The following is a 22,269-nucleotide window of genomic DNA, read 5'->3' as shown; positions in this document are numbered from 1 at the left end:
GTTAAAATAAAAATAACAATAATTATCACAATGGGGAATCAACAAACTCCATGGATTTCAAATATGTGGATTGCAAGCACTTAAAAACTCAAAAGGAAAACACTGATTTTTATACGCCACTTAAGATAATTTTTTTTCTCTAAGTTTTTTAAGTGTGTGAATTCTTTGTGATATTCCACATATAAACTCAAGATGCATTTTATTTTCTTTTCCTTGCTTCATTATTCAAGAAAGAAAGAATTTGCAGTATAATATTGGACAGAAGTGGTGAGAACACACAGTCTTAATTTTTTATTGATAAAGGGGCAAAATATTTAGTGTTTCATCATTAAATATGAGGGGTTTTAAAGATGCCATTTATAAAATTAAGGAAGTCCCCTTTTCCCCTAGTTTGTTAAATGTTGTTATCATGAAACTGTGTAGAATTTTGTCAAATACTTTTTCTGTAATCTATTGAGATTATCATGTATTTTTGACCTTTATTTTATTGATAACATGTATTATATTCATTGAGTCAGGGATGTTATTAACAACCCATACTTCTGGGATTAATCTCATTTAATCATGGCATATAAACCTACTTATAATCTAGATTCAGTTAGCTAGTCTTTTGTTAAGGATTTTTCTGTGTTTATGAGATATTGATCTCTACAAATGACTTCCATTACATATAACTGATTTGAGGATAACATAACATAGTATTTTTAATAATATATAATGAAATACAAAGATCCAAAGGTTTGTTTCTTCTTACCTCAACATAATCTGTATCACAGTGGGCAGAACTTCCAATTTCAAAGCTAGTGAATTGGAGAAGAACAACTTGGCTTTGGGGCTGGCGTATGGTCCACCTACATGTCCTTTCTCCAGGATATACATTGGGATAATAAGGGGAGCGAATGACTCCTTCTCCAGTTAATTCACCCCCACAAGCTGTAAATATAAAAATGATAGTAGTGTTCATCAGACATAAATAATTATTGGCCCCAATTTTATTGTATATCCTAATTATGCCTAAGGCGATAACAGAATGTAACATTTTTATGAGAATATTTTCCTCACTACTTGAGGACATAAAATGACTAAATTATTTCAAGAAACTAAAATGTTACAATCAGGTAAATGATACACTTAAAATTAAGTAGAAATTTCCTTACCAACTTGATAAACAGCTCTGAAACCCGTCTTTTGGGTAGAATCATCTATTATAAGCCTGATCCAGACATTGTTAGTAACGGATGTAATGGGAGAGATTTCATTGCTACAGACTTTTCCAAGTAAGATATCATGATCTCGAACCTAAACAAAAAGATGAGATAGAACTGTAATCCTAATCAATAAAATTACTTATTTAGAGATAAGATAATGACAGATTCAAAATGGACAATAATCTAGTTTATATTTATATTTATATTATATTTGAAAACAGTGGGTCATTTTTTAGCATGATTCTACATATTCATAAAAACCTTAAGTCAACAAAAATCCATAAGAATTTTGCAGATGTCCTAATAATTTCCGCAGTGTCAAAGAGGAAATAAATCTACAAGTCTGGACTAGCTCACAAACAACAAAAACAAAATTACTGCCTATCAGAATATAAACGTTTTGACCAGATCTGTAATGAAAGAAAGAAAGAAAGAAAGAAAGAAAGAAAGAAAGAAAGAAAGAAAGAAAGAAAGAAAGAAAAGAAGGAAAAGGAGAGAGAAAAAAGAGGGGAAACCCTATGGAATGAACTTAAAATTAACCACAAAAAAAGCATTAAATTGAGGAAGAATAAAGTAAATGTAAAAGCAAAACCTAATAAATAATATTCAAAACATACAGAATTCATAAGTACATTGAAGAATTGGTTTTGAGGGATGTTGGGCAATAAGGATACAAAAGACAAATCTTGGGCAACTCTAATAAAGAAAATGAAAGCACAAATACACAAAATTAAAAAAGGACAAGGATTCTACAAACATACAGATTCTAAGAAATATTTTAAATATAATTTTATGTCAATATATTTGAGTGTTTGAAATGAGTTATTTCCAGAAAGAATACATAATTACTAAAATTATATCAAGAAGAAGAAAAGTAAATCTGAATAAACATAAGCCATGGATAAAATTGAAAACATTTTCAAATAATTAGTCCACCCATCCAAAAAGGAAAAACTCCCAGAAGATGTTATGCACTATTTATTAGGCTCTTTTAAGTTTTTAAGGAACGAATTAATGCCTGTGTATAATTTGTTCTAAGGTGTCCTCAAACGTGAACCAAGTTCCAAGTATTTTTCCTCTGAATTATTATCATATACCATCAGAGAGAATAAAAAATTATGAACTAATATCACCAATTCATACTGATATAAACATCTTAGACATGATTGTAGAAAAATGAATCCGTAGACATTGTTAACATTATACACCAAATCAAGTATGAGAATAAAAGTAATTTATTATTATTGATTTATTATCATTATAAAAGTAATTTACATATTTATTATTACATATAATTTCTTCAATACATCCAATCGCATAAACCATACGAAAAAGCTCTTCTTTGTCTTACTGAAGATCTGTTAGTTATTCTTGACATTTTTTAAAAATGAAGCCAGAAAGTTTGTGAGCATCCTGATTGATTAAAGACAAAATTCTTAGAAAGCTAGACAAGAAAAAATTTTTCTTCATTCAGTGAAAGCTACCTGTTTTAAGTCAATAATCAACTTCTTGTAGTGCAGTGAAAACACACACTGTCTATGAACCTGAGTTCAAATCCTACCTATCACAAGCTTCCTCTTTTAATAACCTTGAGCTAGTTACTACATCTAAGCCTAACTCAAACAGTTGTTGAAGCAAATAAATAAAACAGTAGTGTGAATTCCTTGGTGACATACCTAGTACCAGTTGTCTAAAGAAAAGCTGTTACAGGCTGAGATTGTGGCTCAGTGACAGAGCACTTGCCTAGCACATGTGAGGCACTTGGTTCAATTATCAGCACCTCATAAAAAATAAATAAAATGAAGGTATTGAGTCCATGTACAACTAAAAAAATATTTTAAAAAGAAGAAGAGCTGTTGTTATTCTTGACAGTTCTTTTGGGGGAAGGTGGTACTGGGGATTGAACTCAGGGGCACTCCACCACTGAGCCACATGCCCAACCAGCCCTATTTTGTATTTTATTTAGAGACAGGGTCTCACTGAGTTGCTTAGCACCTCACTTTTGCTGAGGCTGGCTTTGAACTCATGATCCTCCTGCCGCAGCCTCCATTTTCAAAGGTAAAACACTGGAGGCTTCTCATCATAATCAGAAATTATTTAATGGATATACATACTATTCCTGTTCTATAAAATTATTCTGGAGGACCTAGCCACCCAAATGTTAATTTATTAATTCACATTATTAAGATATCAATGAGTACCAGACCTGTGCTGGCAAGAGCACTGTGAAATACAGTCACTGCAGGCAAGGAACTTAGAACAGGCAAGAACTTGTTCTTTTAAAGCATTTTGATAAGTGTGACATCTGGGAAAGTGCAGGCTGCTGCATAATTACTAGACCAATGATTCTCAGTAAGTACCCAAACTAGGCATTTGGGAAATTTGCAAGGGTTTTTTTTTTTTTTTTTGGCAAGGGCATTATTAAAAAGTTTCATTATTATCACAATGATGGCGAGGTACTGTTGGCATTTAGTGGCGAAGGATCAAAGATACCAGCCAGCCAGAAATGTGGAAGAGAGTCATTCACAAGAATGGTCCTAAAAATCCTAAGGATCCTCCTAAGTCCTGTGTGACATTGGTATAGGTGAAAGTTTTGTAATTAAGTATAAAAATGTAGCTTAGTTTCACACATTAAAAACAAATATCCTCACCCAATTTTAATACATGCTGAATTTTTCAGAAGAATGAGCATAAACGAAAAGAATTTTTTCTCCCAGGAAACCTGCCAAGGGTTGGTCACCATTTCAGAAAAATTAGTTACCAACCCGCACAGCCTTGTCAGCCTACATTTGTTCTTCAGTGTTCACAGCAATTTAGGATACGAACAGCTGACTGCTTCATTTGGTCTTCAAGTACAACTTGCCCAAGCTTTTCACATACTGAACTAAATGTGATTCTTATTTTGTTATGTTATTTCTCCTCAATTTTGTGCTTACAAATGTATATTTTTTAATATAATGTGTGTAATGAGCTTATATCATCAATGAATTTCACTGTAGAATAATAGCAAAGGGTGACAACAAGATCGTAAAACCTAGACCCAGTGGCGTAACCAAAGACTCTGAACTCATCTAGAGGATTAATGGAACAGATCTTAGCAGAAATAAACTGCAAGTGGAGACCTGAACGCCAAGTAGAAATTAGCTAAGTGAGTAGCGAAGGGCAGATTTTTAAAGCATATTCAAGCTGGTGGGGATATCATGACATCATTACTCTCAATCCTAACTGATAGAAGTATAAAGTTTGGGAAGATTTACTTGACAATATGTATCATGAGTGGCCTAACACTTTATCCCAAAACTATTCAAGATGCAGACACAGATGCACCCAGACCCAGATCAAAGTATGCTCTCTAATGACAATGACTAAAACTATTCTAAAGTTCTAATAATAGGTGGGTGACTAAATAAATTATGGCTCAGCCATATGATAGAAACAGAGATAAAAAAAAAATCACATGCCTCTCCACTGACTCACACTCATACCAGTTCTTTTCTGAAAGCTCTTACAACATCTGCAACACAAATTTCACATATTGAAATAAAGGATGCTAAATTTCTCTCTAACCAAACAGAAAATCTCGGAGGGAAGGGAAGGCTTCTGTGTCCCCTTCAACATCTAGAATAAACTTTGCAAATAGGGATTTGACCAATTCTTGTTGATTCATTCATTTTAAGGTGCAGGATGATATTCCAATTTTTTTTTAAAGATATGTAGACATGCTACAGTTCCTGAAAACCAGAAAGCATTAAACAGAGAAAGATGATCATCCTGCTCTCTAATCCTCCCGGGTTCTATTTGCTTTTTCTAAGATTATAGTCTCTTTTTTCTATTTCACCCATTAGAAGATGACAAGAAGGAAGAAAAACAGCCCAATAGCATCAGTGCAAGCTTAAGTGAATCATTCCCCTTGGACCTGATTAATGAAACTCAAGGACTTTAGCAAGGAGAAAGGCAGCTGCAGTCCAAATGTTTTAAGAGTAACTTATAGGGCTCAAGGGCCTTAAACCTAGAAGGTACAATTGATTTTCACCATCTCTCTCTCTCTCTCTCTCTCTCTCTCTCTCTCTCTCTCTCTCACTCAATTCTTATTAATTCTAAAATCCCGTATTTTCCCTGGATCCCAGACATGGCAATGCATTAATCATCACTCTTTCAAAAAAGACATTGAAATAAAATTTATCAAACGTTCTAAAGTGACCCCAAATATTTTTGCAACACTACTTGCATTCAATATTCTAAGATTTATGAACTTGTACTCCCCCCCAAAAAAAGTCTTTTTCCTTTGTGCTTGTGAAGTAGGATAGACTGCATTATTTGATTGAATATCTGTGCTCTTTGCCATGTGATTTGCCATGTCTCTCTATGGAGAATTAATACTTACCCTTCCCATTGACTGAGCTGACCCCTAGGAATTGCTATGCCTAGCAGAATGTATGTAGAAGCGGTATACTAATTTCCAAGTAGAGGCTTTGGCTGTTGTTGCATGATCTGAATGTCTTTTACTTTTCCCTCTCATAAAACCAAAAGCCTGGGTCCCATGATGCAGGAAATAGCAGCAGAGATTTTGAGCAGAACTGATTCAAAACCAATATGTTATCATGAGCAAAACATAAACCTTATTTGTAAGCCACAGAAATTTTTTGTTTGTTAATGTTTATGATTTCCCTAGTATTTGTTATTGTTTCTTGTTTCGGGATAACTTAGAGAAAGAAGAATGTCTGAAGCTCATTTGTAGTAACAAAGAGTTTTTCTTAAGAAATCAGATGAAGTCATGCCACAATTACTTGAAGAGGGATCACAGTAAGTCCATTCTTTTTAATGAATCACATTTGCAAAGAAGTGACAGGAACCAATGCAAAATTCTAGGGTTCTGTGCATTAGGCCCAGATCTCTCACTGATTTCTTCTTTCATCAAGTAACACTAAATAATTCAGGTCCTGAGCCCCATCCCAATACATAACCTGTGACCAAGAACCTATGGGGTATTCAAGATGGCTAAAATGGTGGTTTTGATGGCATTTTACACTCACAGGGTGAACTAATTCCTGAAGAGAAAGTATATATATATATATTTTTAAAATGAGCTCTAACAAAGAAACTATTTCTGTGCAGAGAGCTAACGTTAACCGGTCTGAAAAAACACAATTTATACAACATTTTAAGTGTGAGAGCTAGAGCCAAGTAAGCAGTAAGCTTTAACATCTGGAATGGATCAGGTCTCAAAGCCATATCTTAATGCATGTGTTTATTTGTTTGTAAGCATATGAATCCAGATTTGTTTTTATATTACAAGTTCTAAAATCCATTTAAGTATTAAATTTTAATTCAAAGCAAACCAAGTATGCTGGCACTAGGTTTGGTCCATCCAAAAGCCAAAAAGCAGAACCCTACCATATGGTAGCATTTAACACATGGCTGCCTGGTTATGGAGCTTCAGGCTGACACACCCCATAGCTAAGTAAAGGCTTGATTTCAGAAACTAGTCTTGGGCTGATCTGGGCGAGCAGGAGAGAGATGTGTTCTCACTCTAATGAAAGAATAAGAAGTAAAGAATAAAAGATGACATGCAAAAGGTAAAAATTATTTTCTTTGATGATTATCCTTTGTTATTTATTAGAATGTTTCATGGTTCAAATTTTAAAGCATTTTATGTCTCATGAAGCATGTCCATCCTAATATCTTTATCAATAAACAGCCTTTATCTGATATTTTAAAGCTGATTTTCTAAAATCAAGAATATTTAATCGAGTTTTACCTACAAGGGTCTTCCCTCATGATTGCAGACTCCAACCTGTCTTCTCCTCTTCCCCTTCTTCTGTCATTACCATCAGGTTGACTTCCAGTGCCCACTCACTGTATGATCGGCATGATGCTAAGGACATTCTAGAATGTTCTTAACAGCCTTAGCAGAACCAGGCCATGGGAGGAGTTAGTTGCTCTTGGGGGACAGGGGACAGGGCCAGGTCATGGGAGGAGTTTTGGTGATGGGATCATTTAGGGCTGGGCTGGAGGACAGGTAGGTAACCACATTTACTATTTACGGAATAAATAAATGAATTAATGAACTTTAAACAACCCTTTTCAGGAGGGAAAAATTATTATCCCTATTACAGATGAGGAAAGTGGGACTTAAAAGATGTTTACTATCTTGCCTTTAGTAACACAGTGTCAAAGTCTTTTATGATTCTTCCTTACAATACTTTTCCCATTTATATCAGAGCAGTATTGGCCATGTTCTCTATTTGGCTGGTCATGGGTAGCACTCCTGATTCTTGTTCTCCCCATATCCTCTTATTCTTCCTCACTGCTCCATATCACACCTGTCCCAACGGGTGTATGGTTTCTACAGAAGAGTGCAGCTCTCTCACATACAGCAAACTGTTCTGTACAAACTCTCCAGCTCTAAAATTAGATGGCGCTTCCGTCTCAGTCTCTCCTGGATTTCACTATTACAACGTATAGAATTATTTCACTTGAGTTATGGCATATGCCATAGTTTGGACCTTAAATGTCCCTCAAAGGCTATGTGTTAAAGGTTTAGTCCCCATCCTTTTGGAAGGCAGTGGAAACTTCAGGAGATGGACCTAGTGAAAGGAAGTTAGGTCATTGGAAGCACACACCTGAAGGCGATATTGGGACCCCAGCCCCTTCCTCTCTCTCTCTGCCTCCTGGCCAACAGGAGATGAGAATTGTTCCAGCACACACCCCTGCCGTGATATACTGCCTCACACGGACCTAAAAGCAATGGACCAACCAACTATGGACTGAAAATTGTGAGCCAAAATTAACCTTTCCCCCTTTAAGTTGATTTTTCTCAGGTATTTTGTCACAGCAGTGTAAGCTGACTAACACAGCATATTTTATTACTTCATCAAAAAGCATCAGGATGTTCAAGTAGTTGTGGAAAAACTGTGCTGAAAACAGAGCTCAAAAACTAATGAAATGTTTCTAGACTCCAAAAGCAAAGCATGTAAACTATTAAACTACTCTCCATTTCCCCTTCTTCCTGCCTTCTTTAGAAAGATTTTTCTCTGAACAGAAGTTCATTTCAAAATGTACTGAGTAGAAAGAGCAATACTATTCTGACTATTCTTTCTGTGGCTACATTCCAGCTTCGGTTATCAGAGGCCCTATTCTTTCTCTGCCATTTACGTCCATAACCACCCTTAAGAATTATTTTGTGAATCACAGCCACAAGACTCTGACCAGGAGGTCTACTTGAGGCAAACAAGTATGTGCATACAGACCAAGAGTCTTGGCTCTCTCTCTACCAACCCTATGGCTGCAGCTGAAGAGCTTCAGTGCCTCACAAAGAGCAAAAGGAGTTTCTCTGTGACTCTAAATTCACTGAAGGACAGGAGGGAGAGGTGGGAGTGTTGGATAGGTGAACTGGGAATCATGGGGGAGAGGACCAAGGAAAGCAAGATGAAGGTGGTAGAAGAAGGAGGAGGAAGAAAGAAGAAGGAGGAAAGCAAACCCTCAGCATTTCAGCTTGCTGTATTTCCCCCTTTCTTAAAATATTTTATTCTTTCTTTTTAAATCCTAATTTCAAGATGTCACCTGGGAGTTGAGCTTCATCGTGTCTCATGGGTTTTGATAGAAAGCATTTCCTATTTGTTATTTTCTGTCTAGTCTTTCATGTTTTATTTCCTTTTATAGCCCAGTAATTATTTAGGAGAGGTTTCATTGATTTCCCAGTTCTTAGGCATTTTTAGATTGTTTCATCAATAATTTCTGGTCACATTATATTGTGAAGAAGTATACAATTTCCACTTCATTAACTTTCTGGGATTGTCGTAGAAGTCTCAAACAGGATGAATTTGAGATTCATGCCACTTGTAGAAAAGGTATATATTCCCTAGATTCCCAGAAACCAAATTCAATATAGCTTATTCCATCCTATCTTATTAATTAATATATTTTCAACTTTTCTATGTCATTTATTTTTGTTGTTTTCCCATCTAAGAAGGAACACCTTGACAAAATCCTTGCTGTTCTGCAGAAGGCACTTCTCTCTCCCTCCCTTATTGGCCTCCCTTGTAGAATTCCCTCCCTGAGTGGAGCAGAGGGTAGATGGTTGGGGATGGGCCAGGGAAATCTTATGGCGTGAATTATTCTACGGATTTTCCTCCATCTCCTACCTCAAGCTTCATCCTTAATATCCTACAGACTTCTGAGTTATTATTCAGTCTACAACTTGGATTCTCTGGATATAAAAATTAAACTTTCATCACTACCTTATGTGTCCAATAGCTTAAATCACTTATGAAATATTAAGGAGAGGGGCTGCATTTTATTCTGCAACAATGCATCACTCACATGCATTGAACTGTTCTGTACTATTTAAAATACTCTCACACAAAAAGAGATGAACTAAAAGTTGATCTTTTCTTGTCCTCATTCTTTTGTAGCCATATCACATCTTCTATGGGCAAATATGTGTTTTTAAAGGTAGAAACTTCAGCTGAGAGAGAGATAAATCAAGGAAATGATACATAAATATGTGCTCCTTATCTTTAAAAAAGAAAAAGAAAGATGTGCTACATCATGTCTAGGCAATACCAAATCTATTATCTTTTGTAGTTAAATTTTATTTTCAAATCATGCTTATGGAGCTCTCTTGCTAAGCAAAAAGTCTTTCAAAACCACAGTTTTCATGAAATACATACACTAGAAAATGCTAACTTAATATTCATCTAAAGATATGATGCACGGCAACAAAGCATCTCCAATCCCGTAACAAGAGGATCTGGGGTTCTCGGGAGTGCATTTATTCACACTCAAAAGAAAACTCCTTATTATCAGTCCCCCATATCTCTCCAAAATTACCTCTTTGTAAATTTTGGGGTGGTCTGCTTTCTCTCTTAAGTGGAATTATTAATGACAACATCATCTCCCTTCTAAACCAACTTCCTTTTCTTTTATTCGCTTGCTTAAATTTTTCACTTTCAAAGCATAGCTTTCAAAAATGAAGCAACTACCTTGGGGAGAAATACTTCAAATCTCACAACAATATCATTTAAATTTGATTCCTGCATCACTTACTTCCACAACCACTGTCTAAAGAATATCAAGAGTAGTAAAAGTACTGAAAAACAGATGTTTAGTTCACAGTTTTTTCTAATGAATAGAGATGACTTAATGATAAGGTCTTTGATTTCATTCAACATTTATTTATCTAGAATACTAAAAAGGAACATGTATGTCCTATTTTTACAAAACTTTGACTTTTTTCGTTTTTTCTTTTGGTACTAGGGATTTAACTCAGGGGCACTTGACTACTGAGCCACATCCCCAGCCTTATTTTGTATTTTATATTTAGAGATAGCGTCTCACTGAGTTGCTTAGCACCTCACTTTTGCTGAGGCTGGCCTTGAACTTACAATCCTTCTGCCTCAGCCTCCAAGCTGCCGGGGGGCGGGGGTGGGGTGGGGGGGAATTACAGGCATGCACCATCACACCTGGCTTTGTAGGACTCAATTTCATTATTTACACCATTAGTGATTTAGATTAGATGACTTTAGATCTAAGGCCTGTACTGATGCTAAAATTCTATAAATTGATCATACGGATTCCTTTGGATTGATCATGGATATAATAGAAAAGTTTACTCAGCTATTCAAATCATTCCATATGACTTGTCCTTCTGAATAGTAGAGTTTTTCTATTTTTTCTATCAATCCTTGAGGAAAATTTTATCAAGCCCTTGTGTGTATGTGAGCACACCAGAATATAGATGCCTCTTTGGCCAACCATAAAAGAGCTCATTCATTGTCTCTGAAGTGGCAAATTCAAGGCATGATTTGGCCTAGGAAAACCTTGCATTTGTATAATGTTTTTAATTTTTCAACTTTCTTTCATGATTCATTCCCTTAATTTTATCCTCATGAAGATTAGATGAATAGGTATGATATCTTATCGAAGTAGGAACTAAAACATTCATATGTAGAATTGTCCAAAGTTGTATAGTTATTTAGTTACAGAACTAAATCTCAGATGAGTTAACTCCAACCCCATCCATTCTAGCTACAGTGAGTTGCTTAGCATCTTGCTTAGCATCTTGCTTGGCACATTCTGCCCATCTTATTTACAAAATTAAATATATATCTTTAATTTGTTCTAATTAATTATACATGACATCGAGAGCATTTCAATTCATTGTACACAGATGGAGCACAATTTTTCATTTCTCTGGTCGTATGTGATGTAGAGTCACACCATTCGAGCAATCACACATGTAGAGGTAATGATGTCTGTCTCATTCCACCATCTTTGCTGTCCCCATGCCCCCTCCTCTCCTCCCCCTTTGCCCAATCCAAAGCTCTTTTATTCTTCCCATGCCCACCCCGCCCCCCCATTATGGATGGATCAGCATCCACATATCAGAGAAAATATTTGGCCTTTGGTTTTATGGGATTGGCTTACTTCGATTAGCATGGATATTCTCCAACTCCATGCAGTTACCTGCAAATGTCATAATTATATTCTCTACAAAATTACATCTTTGAATGTCATTTTCATGGGGTTTTTTTCCTGATAACTTTCTAGAATATTTCAGAGGAGTTCATGTAACTCCTCACTGAAATTCAATGAAAATGGTCTTCACAGCAAGGAGAATGTATCTTTGCAGATGTTCTGACAGCTCCCTAGAGATAGTACAACCACTATGAAGAATCCAGCGGAGGTGGCTGGGGTGCGGCTCAGCGGTAGAGCGCTCGCCTCCCACCTGTGAGGCACTGGGTTCGATCCTCAGCACCACATCAAAGTAAATGAACAAAATAAAGATACTGCGTCCATATATAACTAAAGAATATTTTCTTTAAAAAAAGAATCTAGCAGAAAGGGGCACAAATTTTCCTGATTATTAGTGACTTCCTTTCCAACCTCAGAAAACCATTGAGCCTGGCTTCACATTTCAGTCCTGTGATCAGACTACCAGCAATGGAATTTCCAGTCTTTCCTGGAAAACATGAGATGTCTCTTGTAGGCAAAATTGCAGAGTTAGGTTAAATTGTCCAATGACTCTTTTTAAAGGTTCGACATTCTCCTTCCTTAATCCTACTTGTTCTTAATCCTGCTTGCATTTCTGTTCTTATCAGAGATCAGTACACTGAGAACATCTAAATTTAAATCCCATATTTATGACTTGCCAGACATTTAACTGTGGGCAAGTAACTTACCTTCACTGGGCCTCACATTCCTGAGATTAAAATCAGAAAGACAATGTGATAATTCAATAAATTAACTTCTATAGAGCACCTACCAGACATGGTGTGCAGTAAGCAAACAGTTATCTTTATCTAAATTTACTATCCTATATTAAAGTCTTGGAACAGCACCAGGTGCATAGTAAGTGCTCTCTAATTATGAGTATTTTAACTGTTCTCAAATTTAAAAAAAAAACTAATGTTGGAAATGTTACTTTTATTTCAGAAAATTATTTAAAATTGTTCCACAGTATTAATGTATTTTATGAGAGAATTTTTTTTATAAAAAACTTAAATTGAATTCACCTCACCACCTGAAATAAAAATTTCTGGATGTAAAAATATATATTGCCATGATGTCATGGTCAATGTACTTACTCAACAAAGTCAGATCCTAGGGTAAAGTTCTATGTTTTCTTTGTCTAAATGGAGTTAAGAAGTCAGGAGGTCATATAAACTTTTCTTGGAAAAATAAATTAGTTTTTCTTACATAAGCAAACAAAATTGTAAAGGCTTCTCTGAATTTAAATAAAATGATCATGCCCAACAAAAAATGTTTTGTTTCTCTTGTCCCATACTTCAATTTGTGGCTTGACCAATAATTAACCAAAAGAAGTCACTGGCCCTGTAAACAAAAACTGCCTGGTTTTGGTTTAGGTAGTCCCCTGTCACAACCATCACACACACTTAAGTCAACGTTTGAGAACAAGCAGGATTAAGGAAGGAGAATGTTGAACCTTTAAAAAGAGTCATTGGACAATTTAACCGAACTCTTTGTCACTGACTAGCCAGGCCACCTGGGCAAATCCCTAAACTTCTCTAGTTCCAGTTCCCTCCTGCATAAAATTATCGTACATAAACTCTGTAGGAAATTTACTCCATAGGGATTTACTCTGTTAGCAAATCCCATTAGCCTTATTTATTGGCATGCACCTTAGTGATCAGAGCTTGGTTTAGTAGATGTGATTTAGCATCATTATGAGTTTCTAGCCTTAGCTTTCCTCTTAGTTCTTTGTTGATTTCCTTACTAATCTTTTGTTTTACCATCTGTAGGTCTGTTTTTTAGATGGATTCTTTCAGATCCTCTAGAACAGTTGTTCTTAAACTCTAGCCTGCATCAGAATCCCCTGATGGGCCTCCACCCCCAGAGAAACTGAATAGACCCATTTGCTTCACCACCTGAAATAAATTTTTCTGGATTTAAAAATATATATTGCTATGGTGCCATGGTCAATGAACTTGCTCAACCAAGTCCAGATCCTAGGGTAGGGCAGGGATAGGGTATACAATGGCATTTCTAACATCATCTCGGGTGAGGTGGATGCTGCTGGTCTGGAACCATTTGAAGACCACCACCCTACAGAAGATTAACATGTTGATGAAAATCATCTGAGGGCAATTGAATGCTAAAAGTTACCTCAATGTAACTCTGAGAACAGCTTCTCTGGCCTTCCAGCTCCACGTGGGTGAAGTTAATTTGTATTTGCTCTCCCTGAGGCTGATCTATAGAGTAGATGCATTGTCTTTTGTGAGCAAAAGGCCCAGACAAATCAGGAAGAAGGATCTCGCCTTCTGGCTCAGTGTAGATCCCTCCACACTGCAGATCCGCTGAAGAGAACAGAGAAGAGAAGGAAGGGTCATGTGGATGGCTTTTGTTGTGGGTCCCAGTCATTGGATCCATTAAAAAAGAAATTAGACACAAACACATACACACTCCAAAAATACCCACTTAATTCATGCTGTACAGGCTTGTGCCTCTCACTATAAGATTTTCTGTTTGAAAAGTTTGCCAGATGTCCCTACCGTGCCTAAAGAAATAAATGTAGATATGTGTGCTCAAACTTCCAATCCACTGTTCTTTCCCACAAATTGCTTTTCAAATATGTCAATACAAATGGAACCACCATTTGACCCAGCTATACCACTCCTCAGTCCCTACCCAAAGAACTTAAAATCAGCATACTCTAGTAGCACAGCCACATCAATGTTTATAGCAGCTCAATTCACAATAGCTAAATGGTGGAAGCAACTTAGATGCCCTTCAGGAGAGGAATGGATAAAGAAACTGGTATATATACACAACAGAATATTACTCAGCATTAAAAGACAATAAAATTATGGTATTTGATAAATGAATGGAGGTGGAGAATATCATGGTAATTGAAGTAAGCCAATCCCAAAAAAACAAAGGCCGAATGTTCTGAGAAGTGGATGCTGGTCGATAATGGGGGAGGGCATGGGGAAAAATGGAGGAACTTTGGGAAAAGGTGAGGGAGGGGAGAAGAGGGGATATGGGGGCAGGAAAGATGGTGGAATGTGATGGACATTATTACCCTAGGTACATGTATGACTGCACATATGGTACATTCTGTACAGAGAAATGAAAAGTTGTGCTGCAATTGTGTACAATGAATCAAAATGCATTCTGCTGTCATATATACCTAATTAAAATAGATATATTTTAAATAAATAAATGCTCTGCTTCATTCCAAAGACAGGAGTTTATAATATATTGCAACAAAATAAAATATATAACCACATAAATAAAGCAGATTAAAGGAAAAATTAAAACAGCCCCAGGAGGCCAGAGGATGGTGGAGAAGCATAGAAAATAATTGTAAGGGCTATGGAAGTTATAGGAGGTCAGCTGCAGATTCAGCTTGACCTCAAAGTAAAGGGAGAAGGGAAACCCATGAAGATATTCATCATAACTCTTCCTGATACTGAGACTTAAAAGGTATTTTTTTCTAGGAATTGTCAAAAGGACAAAATGATGCTGTCATGAACATGTCTCCAGCCCTAAAATAAAATAAAATAAAATAAAAGCAGAGAGTATTTAATTTGTTTTGTTATTAGTTTATTTTAAGGTATCAGTGCAACTGAAGGCATAGTAAGTAACCGTATTTCACTACAACTGAAACTCTAGGAGCCTAGGACACTGCAGTCCTGAACACCAGCTCTTGTACAGCTAGACTTGATCCAAGGATAAAATCAGACACAACCCCAGATAGTCTCCCATTACTCACATGAACAACTTCTCTCACAAAAAATATCAAACATTAGAGAACCGAGGCTCTGAAGTATTGAATATTAGGTGCTCATTCGTCTCTGTCATGATTGTGGATCCAAGAATTTAGGGACTAAGGAGTATTGTAGTATTAATAACAGAGCATGAGAAAGATAAAAAAAAAAAGAAGAAGTCTGGAGCTATGGGAGAAATACAAAGTCCTTTCACTGGTGCAAGAAAGTCATCTTCAGTACCACCTTAAAATATAAAATGGCTATAAACCATAGCATCATCCTTTAAATGTGTATGAAGTTCCCAGCAGGTAGGGTACTTACAAGGTGATGTTAAGTAGGTGATATGGAAGCCTTGGTCATTAATTAGGAGGTCAGAATGGAAATGAATTCTGGCAAAGGGACCTGTCGTCTGGAGCGGTGGGACAGAGAGTGTGGTACAGAACTTCCCGAGAACAGGGTCCTGACGCAAAGAACCATCTCGAATCTTAAAAAAAAAAAAGAGTGAATCATTAAGGTCAAAATGGCCAACTTAAAAAAAATGAAAAAGGCATTCTGTACATTTCCTACAGAAAATCTTTCATTTAAAAGTGATAACTCCAAGGAGTCTCCCTTTCTCCTTTCTGTGGAAGTCTACCACACAAAGAACTAACACATGATTGGGGTTCAGTAAAAAACATTTTTCCCCTGTCATCCCAGATGTCTCATCTTCCGTCTAAATGTCAATTCCAAGGCTAAAATTATACATAATTTGGAATTTTCTCATGATGTTATTAATGTCAGTGTTTTCTTTCCTAGATTCCTCATCCTCCCCCATCCCCAGGTATTTGCTTTTAAATGATAAAGTCCCAGTGATCTAGAAGAAGAACATGAATATGTGTAAAGAAAAAAAGAGAAGAAATGCTACTGATGTCAACTGATTCACAATAGAAAAGGAAGTACAGTCTTACTGGACATGACATAGAGATGGCTTAATGAACTTAATGAATTTAAGAAGTGCAATTTGATAGTAATTAAATACCACAATAGTGACACTATTTTCTTAGATGTTTTTAATTGTTGGTTGTTACTACATCAGATGATCGTGTTGACCTCTTTATGTCCTGTTGTCATAGCAAAGTCTGTATTGTGTCAAACACCAAGGAGGGAATGAGCTAAAAAATATTTTTATGTGGTTAATTTCATCCATTCAGATTATTTTTACATTGGCAGAAAATTTATAGGATTTTATTTTTATATTGATCTTGTTCCTTGAAAATTGTAGCTTGGTAGTAAATGAGAGACATTTCAATATTGTCCAGATGATTGATACTTTCTATTACATGCTATGTAGGAATTAACATATCGGAATTTTTAAAAGCTTCTGATTTAACTTGATGGAATTTATTGAATATGAATTCCAGATAATTCACTTTTTCCTGTCAACATTGAAAAGGTTATTTTGCTAAAATTTTCCAAAGAGAAGCAGATCTTCCAGTCATTTCCGAAGGTTTCAGATCTATATTACAACTGCTAAATTACTAATGACTTCAACTTGTGGAGACCCTTTTTGACAGCTGCATCCTTCTATCCTTTATGAATAATTCCACAGCACTCCACTCTTCCCTAATGGACTCCAAAAAGCTTATTGTCTTCTTAGCACTACTGCAAAGGGTACTGAGATTTATGGTGTCGAAAAATACAAGAACAACCTAAGAACTCAATCTTCTCCATGATCTATTCTGTCTACAAATGGAGAGTAACATTTTTGATGTACCTATACGCATATGGCATTTAAACATAATAGCCTTTTCCCTCCTCCATATTTTAACCTTGGGAGGCAGGTGGGGCTCAGCCTGACTTCTCCCAAAGATAATTTTCATTAGTTTTCAGTAAGACTTACCACTTATCAACTCATTTCAACACAGTCCCTATTAAACTTATTTTTCTTCATGAAGCTCTATATTCAAGTTGTGAAACACCCTGCTGGTTTACCATGACAACGGAAGAACTGAATCTGCATTAGAGGAGACACCATTACTTAGTGTTTATTTCATTAATTCTGCCATTACCCCACCAGGGGCTTGTATTTCCAGCAAAGGACAGAGGAAGGCAAGGCAATCTATTTCCCAGATTTAAATGGAACCCAGAAGCAGCAGCAAAAAACCCACAGAAATGAGAATAGGGACCTAGCAAGACTTAGACATTGGCTGCCTATTGAGAAAAATATCTAATTACCGCTAATGAATTGGGGTCATTCATGGGCATCACCAAACCACAGTGCCCTGAGTCCTAACCATAATATGTTCTTTATAAATATGATTGTTTACCTCCAGGTAATCTTTGCTACAATCATCGTGGTCCTCCAGGCTCAAGGTCCCAAAAGCAAATGTTATCAGGAGTCCAGGATTTGTTAAAACATGCCACACACAATCTCTTCCTGGGGGGTAGTTTCCAGGATACCCCGGAGACTTGATAGAACCATAAGTACCAGTCACTATACCTCCACACTCTAAAACAAGAGGGGACAATACTTTACATTTGTATACAAGTTATAATTCATGTAGAATTGTCATAGCCACTGCTATGAGAATCTAAACCTCATTTAAATAACTATGAGCAGTTTTGGATACCCTCATAAATTAAACAAGACCTTCAGTTTTCCAGTTTCATAAAGTTATAAATCTAGAAGTACCAACTAATAAATAAATGAATCACCCGTATGCTGTTCTATGCTTATAAGCCATTATACAGTAATACAATTAAAATATAGTGCTGAGCCCTCAGAGGGGTGAATAATGGGAATGAAAATTCATTTCTTTCACCTCTCAATAGATTTATTTCTATATATTAACTCTGAGAAAACTGGAATTTCTATTGGCCCTTATGTGTTTCAACAATTCAGATTACTTTATATTTTAAGATAATTAAGCAACATATAAGTTTCATATGAGAAGGTTCCTTAACACCACCTTATAGTTAAGTCATTCATTTTACAAATGAAGACATTCAAATGTGAATGGTGATTAAGCCATTGGCCCAGGAATGGAGCAAATAGGGAACTAAGCCAGACTTTCTGAAACTGACCCCACTACCACCCCTTTATACCACAGCTCCTTACCTGGCTGAGCAATGACTGGGAGAATCTTTTTTTTTTATTATTAATACCCACATTTATTTAACAAAGAATTTGTGGTGAATTATAGTAAATGCTACTGTAAAATTTAAAAATGGAAATACTAAATAATATAGACTTCAGTAAGTATGTTAAAGGAAAATGACACTTTACACATACTCAAATTACACAACCTCTATGGACAGCATGCCACCTTTTATCTAAGAAAAAATATGATTATTTGCTTAATTTTTACATTGAGGAATGAATCTAAACAGTTACTTAAGGGAGGAAAGAATAGGGTGGAAGGGAGAGTGTTGGAAGTTATACTTCTTTACATCAACCATGCGTTTTGATTTGGTTTTAGCACTATGAACAAGCTTTAAATAATTATAAAGTAAAATGTAAAATAAAATAGAAAAGAAATCTCTAAAATCATAAGCAAAATGAGACCAATTTAATAACTTCGTTGAACTGACAAGTTAACTGTGAAGAGTAGAAATATGAGACTTTAAAACACTGTAATTTGACTATATGTCCCAAGTAAAATGTATCTCAAGTATAAAATAACAATGATAATATATTAGATGATTTTTAATTATGTTATTAATAATAACATTGGCACTATTATTTTTGAAAAGTTGTGAAATTAAGTATGTGCATAGATAACTTGTTAATGTTCAAGGGAACCAAGATTTTTAGTATATGAGAGAAGAGTCTCAATGTAAAGTGAAAACAAACCCTATAATATCAATATTCCAATATATTATAAGAACACTGGCCGTACATGACCAATATAATGCTGCCACATGTATACTCAGAAAAATGAAAAATTATATCCCATCCATGTATGACATAACAAAGTACATAAATGCACCCTACTGTCATGTAAAATTAATTAAAACAAATTTAAAAATTAATTTTAAAAATCTAAAAAAAGTATTTTCTACTTCTGTCTCCTGAAAGGTCTAGAGACAAACTCACCTAGCAACAGCAGCCACCCCTGGCAATAAGACAGTGGGCTCTAACTATCATTTCCTATTGAAAGAGTATAATCCATTTAGGGAACTAGTTGGTTCCAGTCCAAGACAATAAATGTATAGGAAGGCCTGGAACATCTTTCTAAAACAGAAAGTAAACTTTCAGAGGTAACAGGCATTTGGCCAAAAAGCCTCAGAAACTAACTAGAAAAAATTCTCACTAAAAAAATATGGAACAATTGAACATTTTTTAAAGTCAGAATGGATGAAAGCATGTCAAATATAAGCAAAAAAATTATTCATAGATATCAAAAACAAAATAAAATAAAATGCAAAAATAATTGGTTGATCATTTTAAAGAAAGCTAGAGAACTAAGTCATTAACTTGAATACCCAGGGGATAATGAAAGGATCAAGAATTTATCCTACATTTCCTATATGATCTGTATGTAGAAGTAACAAATAGTTGATATGGAAAAGATTTATTCCATTGGAGAACTTCAAAGACTAAATAAATAAGAAATGACAAAATTAGAATATTATTTTGTCATGAATAACTAATCTAAACAATGAAACTAAGGATTGCTAAAACCATTAGAGGAAGCATAAGGAGAAGATTTTTTAAATATTTTTTTAAATTTTTATTTTTTAAATTTTTTTTAATTGTAGGTGGACACAATATCTCTATTTTTATGTGGTGTTGAGGATCGAACCCAGTGCCTCACACATGTGAGGCTGACTCTCTACCTCTGATCCACAGATCCCAGCCCAAGAGAAGCTTTTTTAATGGGAAGAACAACCTGAGAAGAAATAGTCTATAAATTCAAGACTTGCTTTTATCAAAGTGATCTGTCAGTAACATAACTGCCTACCAGAAAAAATCCCAACCCTTTTGAGAAGAATTTAATATAATCCAGAATCCCCGAAATGCACAACAGAAATTTACCATGCCTGTGAGGAATTAGGAAAAATAGGAACTGATAATAAACAAATAAAACAGGCAATCTGAGCCAGAAACAACTCAGATATTAGAGCTACCCCACAATGACTCTCTAGTACCTATGATGAAACTTAGAGGAAAAGATTGACAAAATAGATGCTGATGAAGAATTTCAACAGAAAATGAAAATCTATCTTAAAAGAACCTAGAAATGAAAACTATAACATCTGAAATCAAGAAGTCTTTACATGGTGAGCATTTTTAAACATCAGATTGGACATAGCAGAAGACAGGATTAAAGTACCTAAAGACATTTCAAAACAAAATAACCAAATAGATTAAAGAGTGAAAAAAATAATTGGAAGGGGAGGATATAGAAATATGAGAGTTGTGAGACAGAGTCATAACCTTACTGCATGTGTCATTTCAATCCCAAAAGGGAAAAAGAAGAAAATGACAAAGGCAATGCTTGAATAAATATTGGCTGACAATTTTCTAAGTGAGTAAAGGAAATCAACTCACAGACTCAAAACTCAAAATGACTCCCAAGCAGAATAAAGACCAGGAAAAATTAACCTAGAGAGCTCATAATCAAACCCCAAATTAACACAATAAAAAGCAAGGAAGAAAAGCAAAAAGGCAGAAACAGAGAGAGGGAAAAGATATATTATCCTTAGAGGAAACAACATAAAAATTATTGCTGACTCTCCAAAGAGAAATCATGCAAGTCAGAAGACAATGAAATACTATGTCTAAATGGCTGATAGAAAGTAAACTGTCAGCCTAGAATGCTGTATGTGATAATATTCTTCAAAAACTAAAAGGAAAAAATTCATCCCCAGACCATCAAAAGCTGAGAGAATGTGGGAGTGGTAGACATTTTGCATTAGAAAAAGTAAAAGATGTTCCTTAGGTTGAAGAAAAGTGATGAGATGTAAAATGTAAAATTGTCTGTTTGCAAATGACATAATGTTACATATAAAAACCTTAGAGACCAAAAAATAAAAATAAATAAAATCCACTTTAGAACCAATAATTAAATAAGGTGACAAACTATCTCAGTAAAGTGGCAGGGTACAAAAATCAGTTTCATTTCTGTACAGCAACAATGAACTATCAAAAAAAGCAATTAAGCAAACAATACCATTTATAATAGCATCCAAAAAAAGTATGTGGAATGAATTTAACCAAAAATGTGAAATATCTGTACAATAAAAATCAGAAAATATTGATAAAAGAATTGAATAAGACACAAATACTTGGAAAGATACCTATGTTCATGGATTAGAAGAATTAATATTATCAAAATGTCCACACTATCCAAAGTGATTTACAGATTCAATGCCATTCCTATCAGAATTCTAATTAAATATAGGTGTAAGAAATGAATATTTGATAATGGGGAAGGGAACATGGGAGGAAAGGAGGAACTTTGGATAGGGCAAAGGGGAGGGAGGGGGAAAGGGGTAGGAAAGGTGGTGCAATGATATGGCCATCATTACCCTAAGTACATGTATGAAGACATGAATGGTGTGACTCTACTTTGTGTACAACAGGAGACATGAAAAATTGTGCTCCATTTGTATACTATGAGTCAAAATGCATCTCCTGTCATGTATAACTAACTAGAACAAATAAATAAAAGAAATTGTTTTTAAAAAGAAGCATTTTAAACATTGAGAGAAAGAAAAAAATAATAAAATAAATACACAGAGCAAAAATTGTCAGAGCAGAAAGATACACAACTCTATAATCATAGCTTGAGATTTTACCATACTTCTTTTATGAATAGAGAAAATATCTTTCAAATCGTTAAATA

The 22,269-nt window shown here is 35.2% G+C and overlaps 1 protein-coding gene across 1 annotated transcript in view; it reads right to left on the bottom strand.

Annotated features, from left to right (window-relative positions):
* The window catches only part of Cubn (cubilin), a 283,244-nt gene that overhangs the window by 227,465 nt on the left and 33,510 nt on the right, over positions 1-22,269 (bottom strand). Inside the window, exons 15-19 of the mRNA XM_046423004.2 lie at positions 17,746-17,927; positions 15,761-15,923; positions 13,836-14,026; positions 1,158-1,299; positions 755-933 (exon numbers count right to left, since the gene is read on the bottom strand). Coding sequence (XP_046278960.1) covers positions 755-933; positions 1,158-1,299; positions 13,836-14,026; positions 15,761-15,923; positions 17,746-17,927 — 857 coding nt within the window. The remainder of the gene's footprint in view (positions 1-754; positions 934-1,157; positions 1,300-13,835; positions 14,027-15,760; positions 15,924-17,745; positions 17,928-22,269) is intronic.

This window comes from Marmota monax, unplaced genomic scaffold, assembly GCF_021218885.2.
Source record: "Marmota monax isolate L192 unplaced genomic scaffold, Marmota_monax_Labrador192_F-V1.1 WCK01_AAM20220418_F8-fsc00098, whole genome shotgun sequence".
In the NCBI taxonomy this organism is placed as follows: domain Eukaryota; kingdom Metazoa; phylum Chordata; class Mammalia; order Rodentia; family Sciuridae; genus Marmota; species Marmota monax.
The sequence above is the reverse complement of the archived record's forward strand: the minus strand, read 5'-3'. Positions and strand labels throughout refer to the sequence as shown.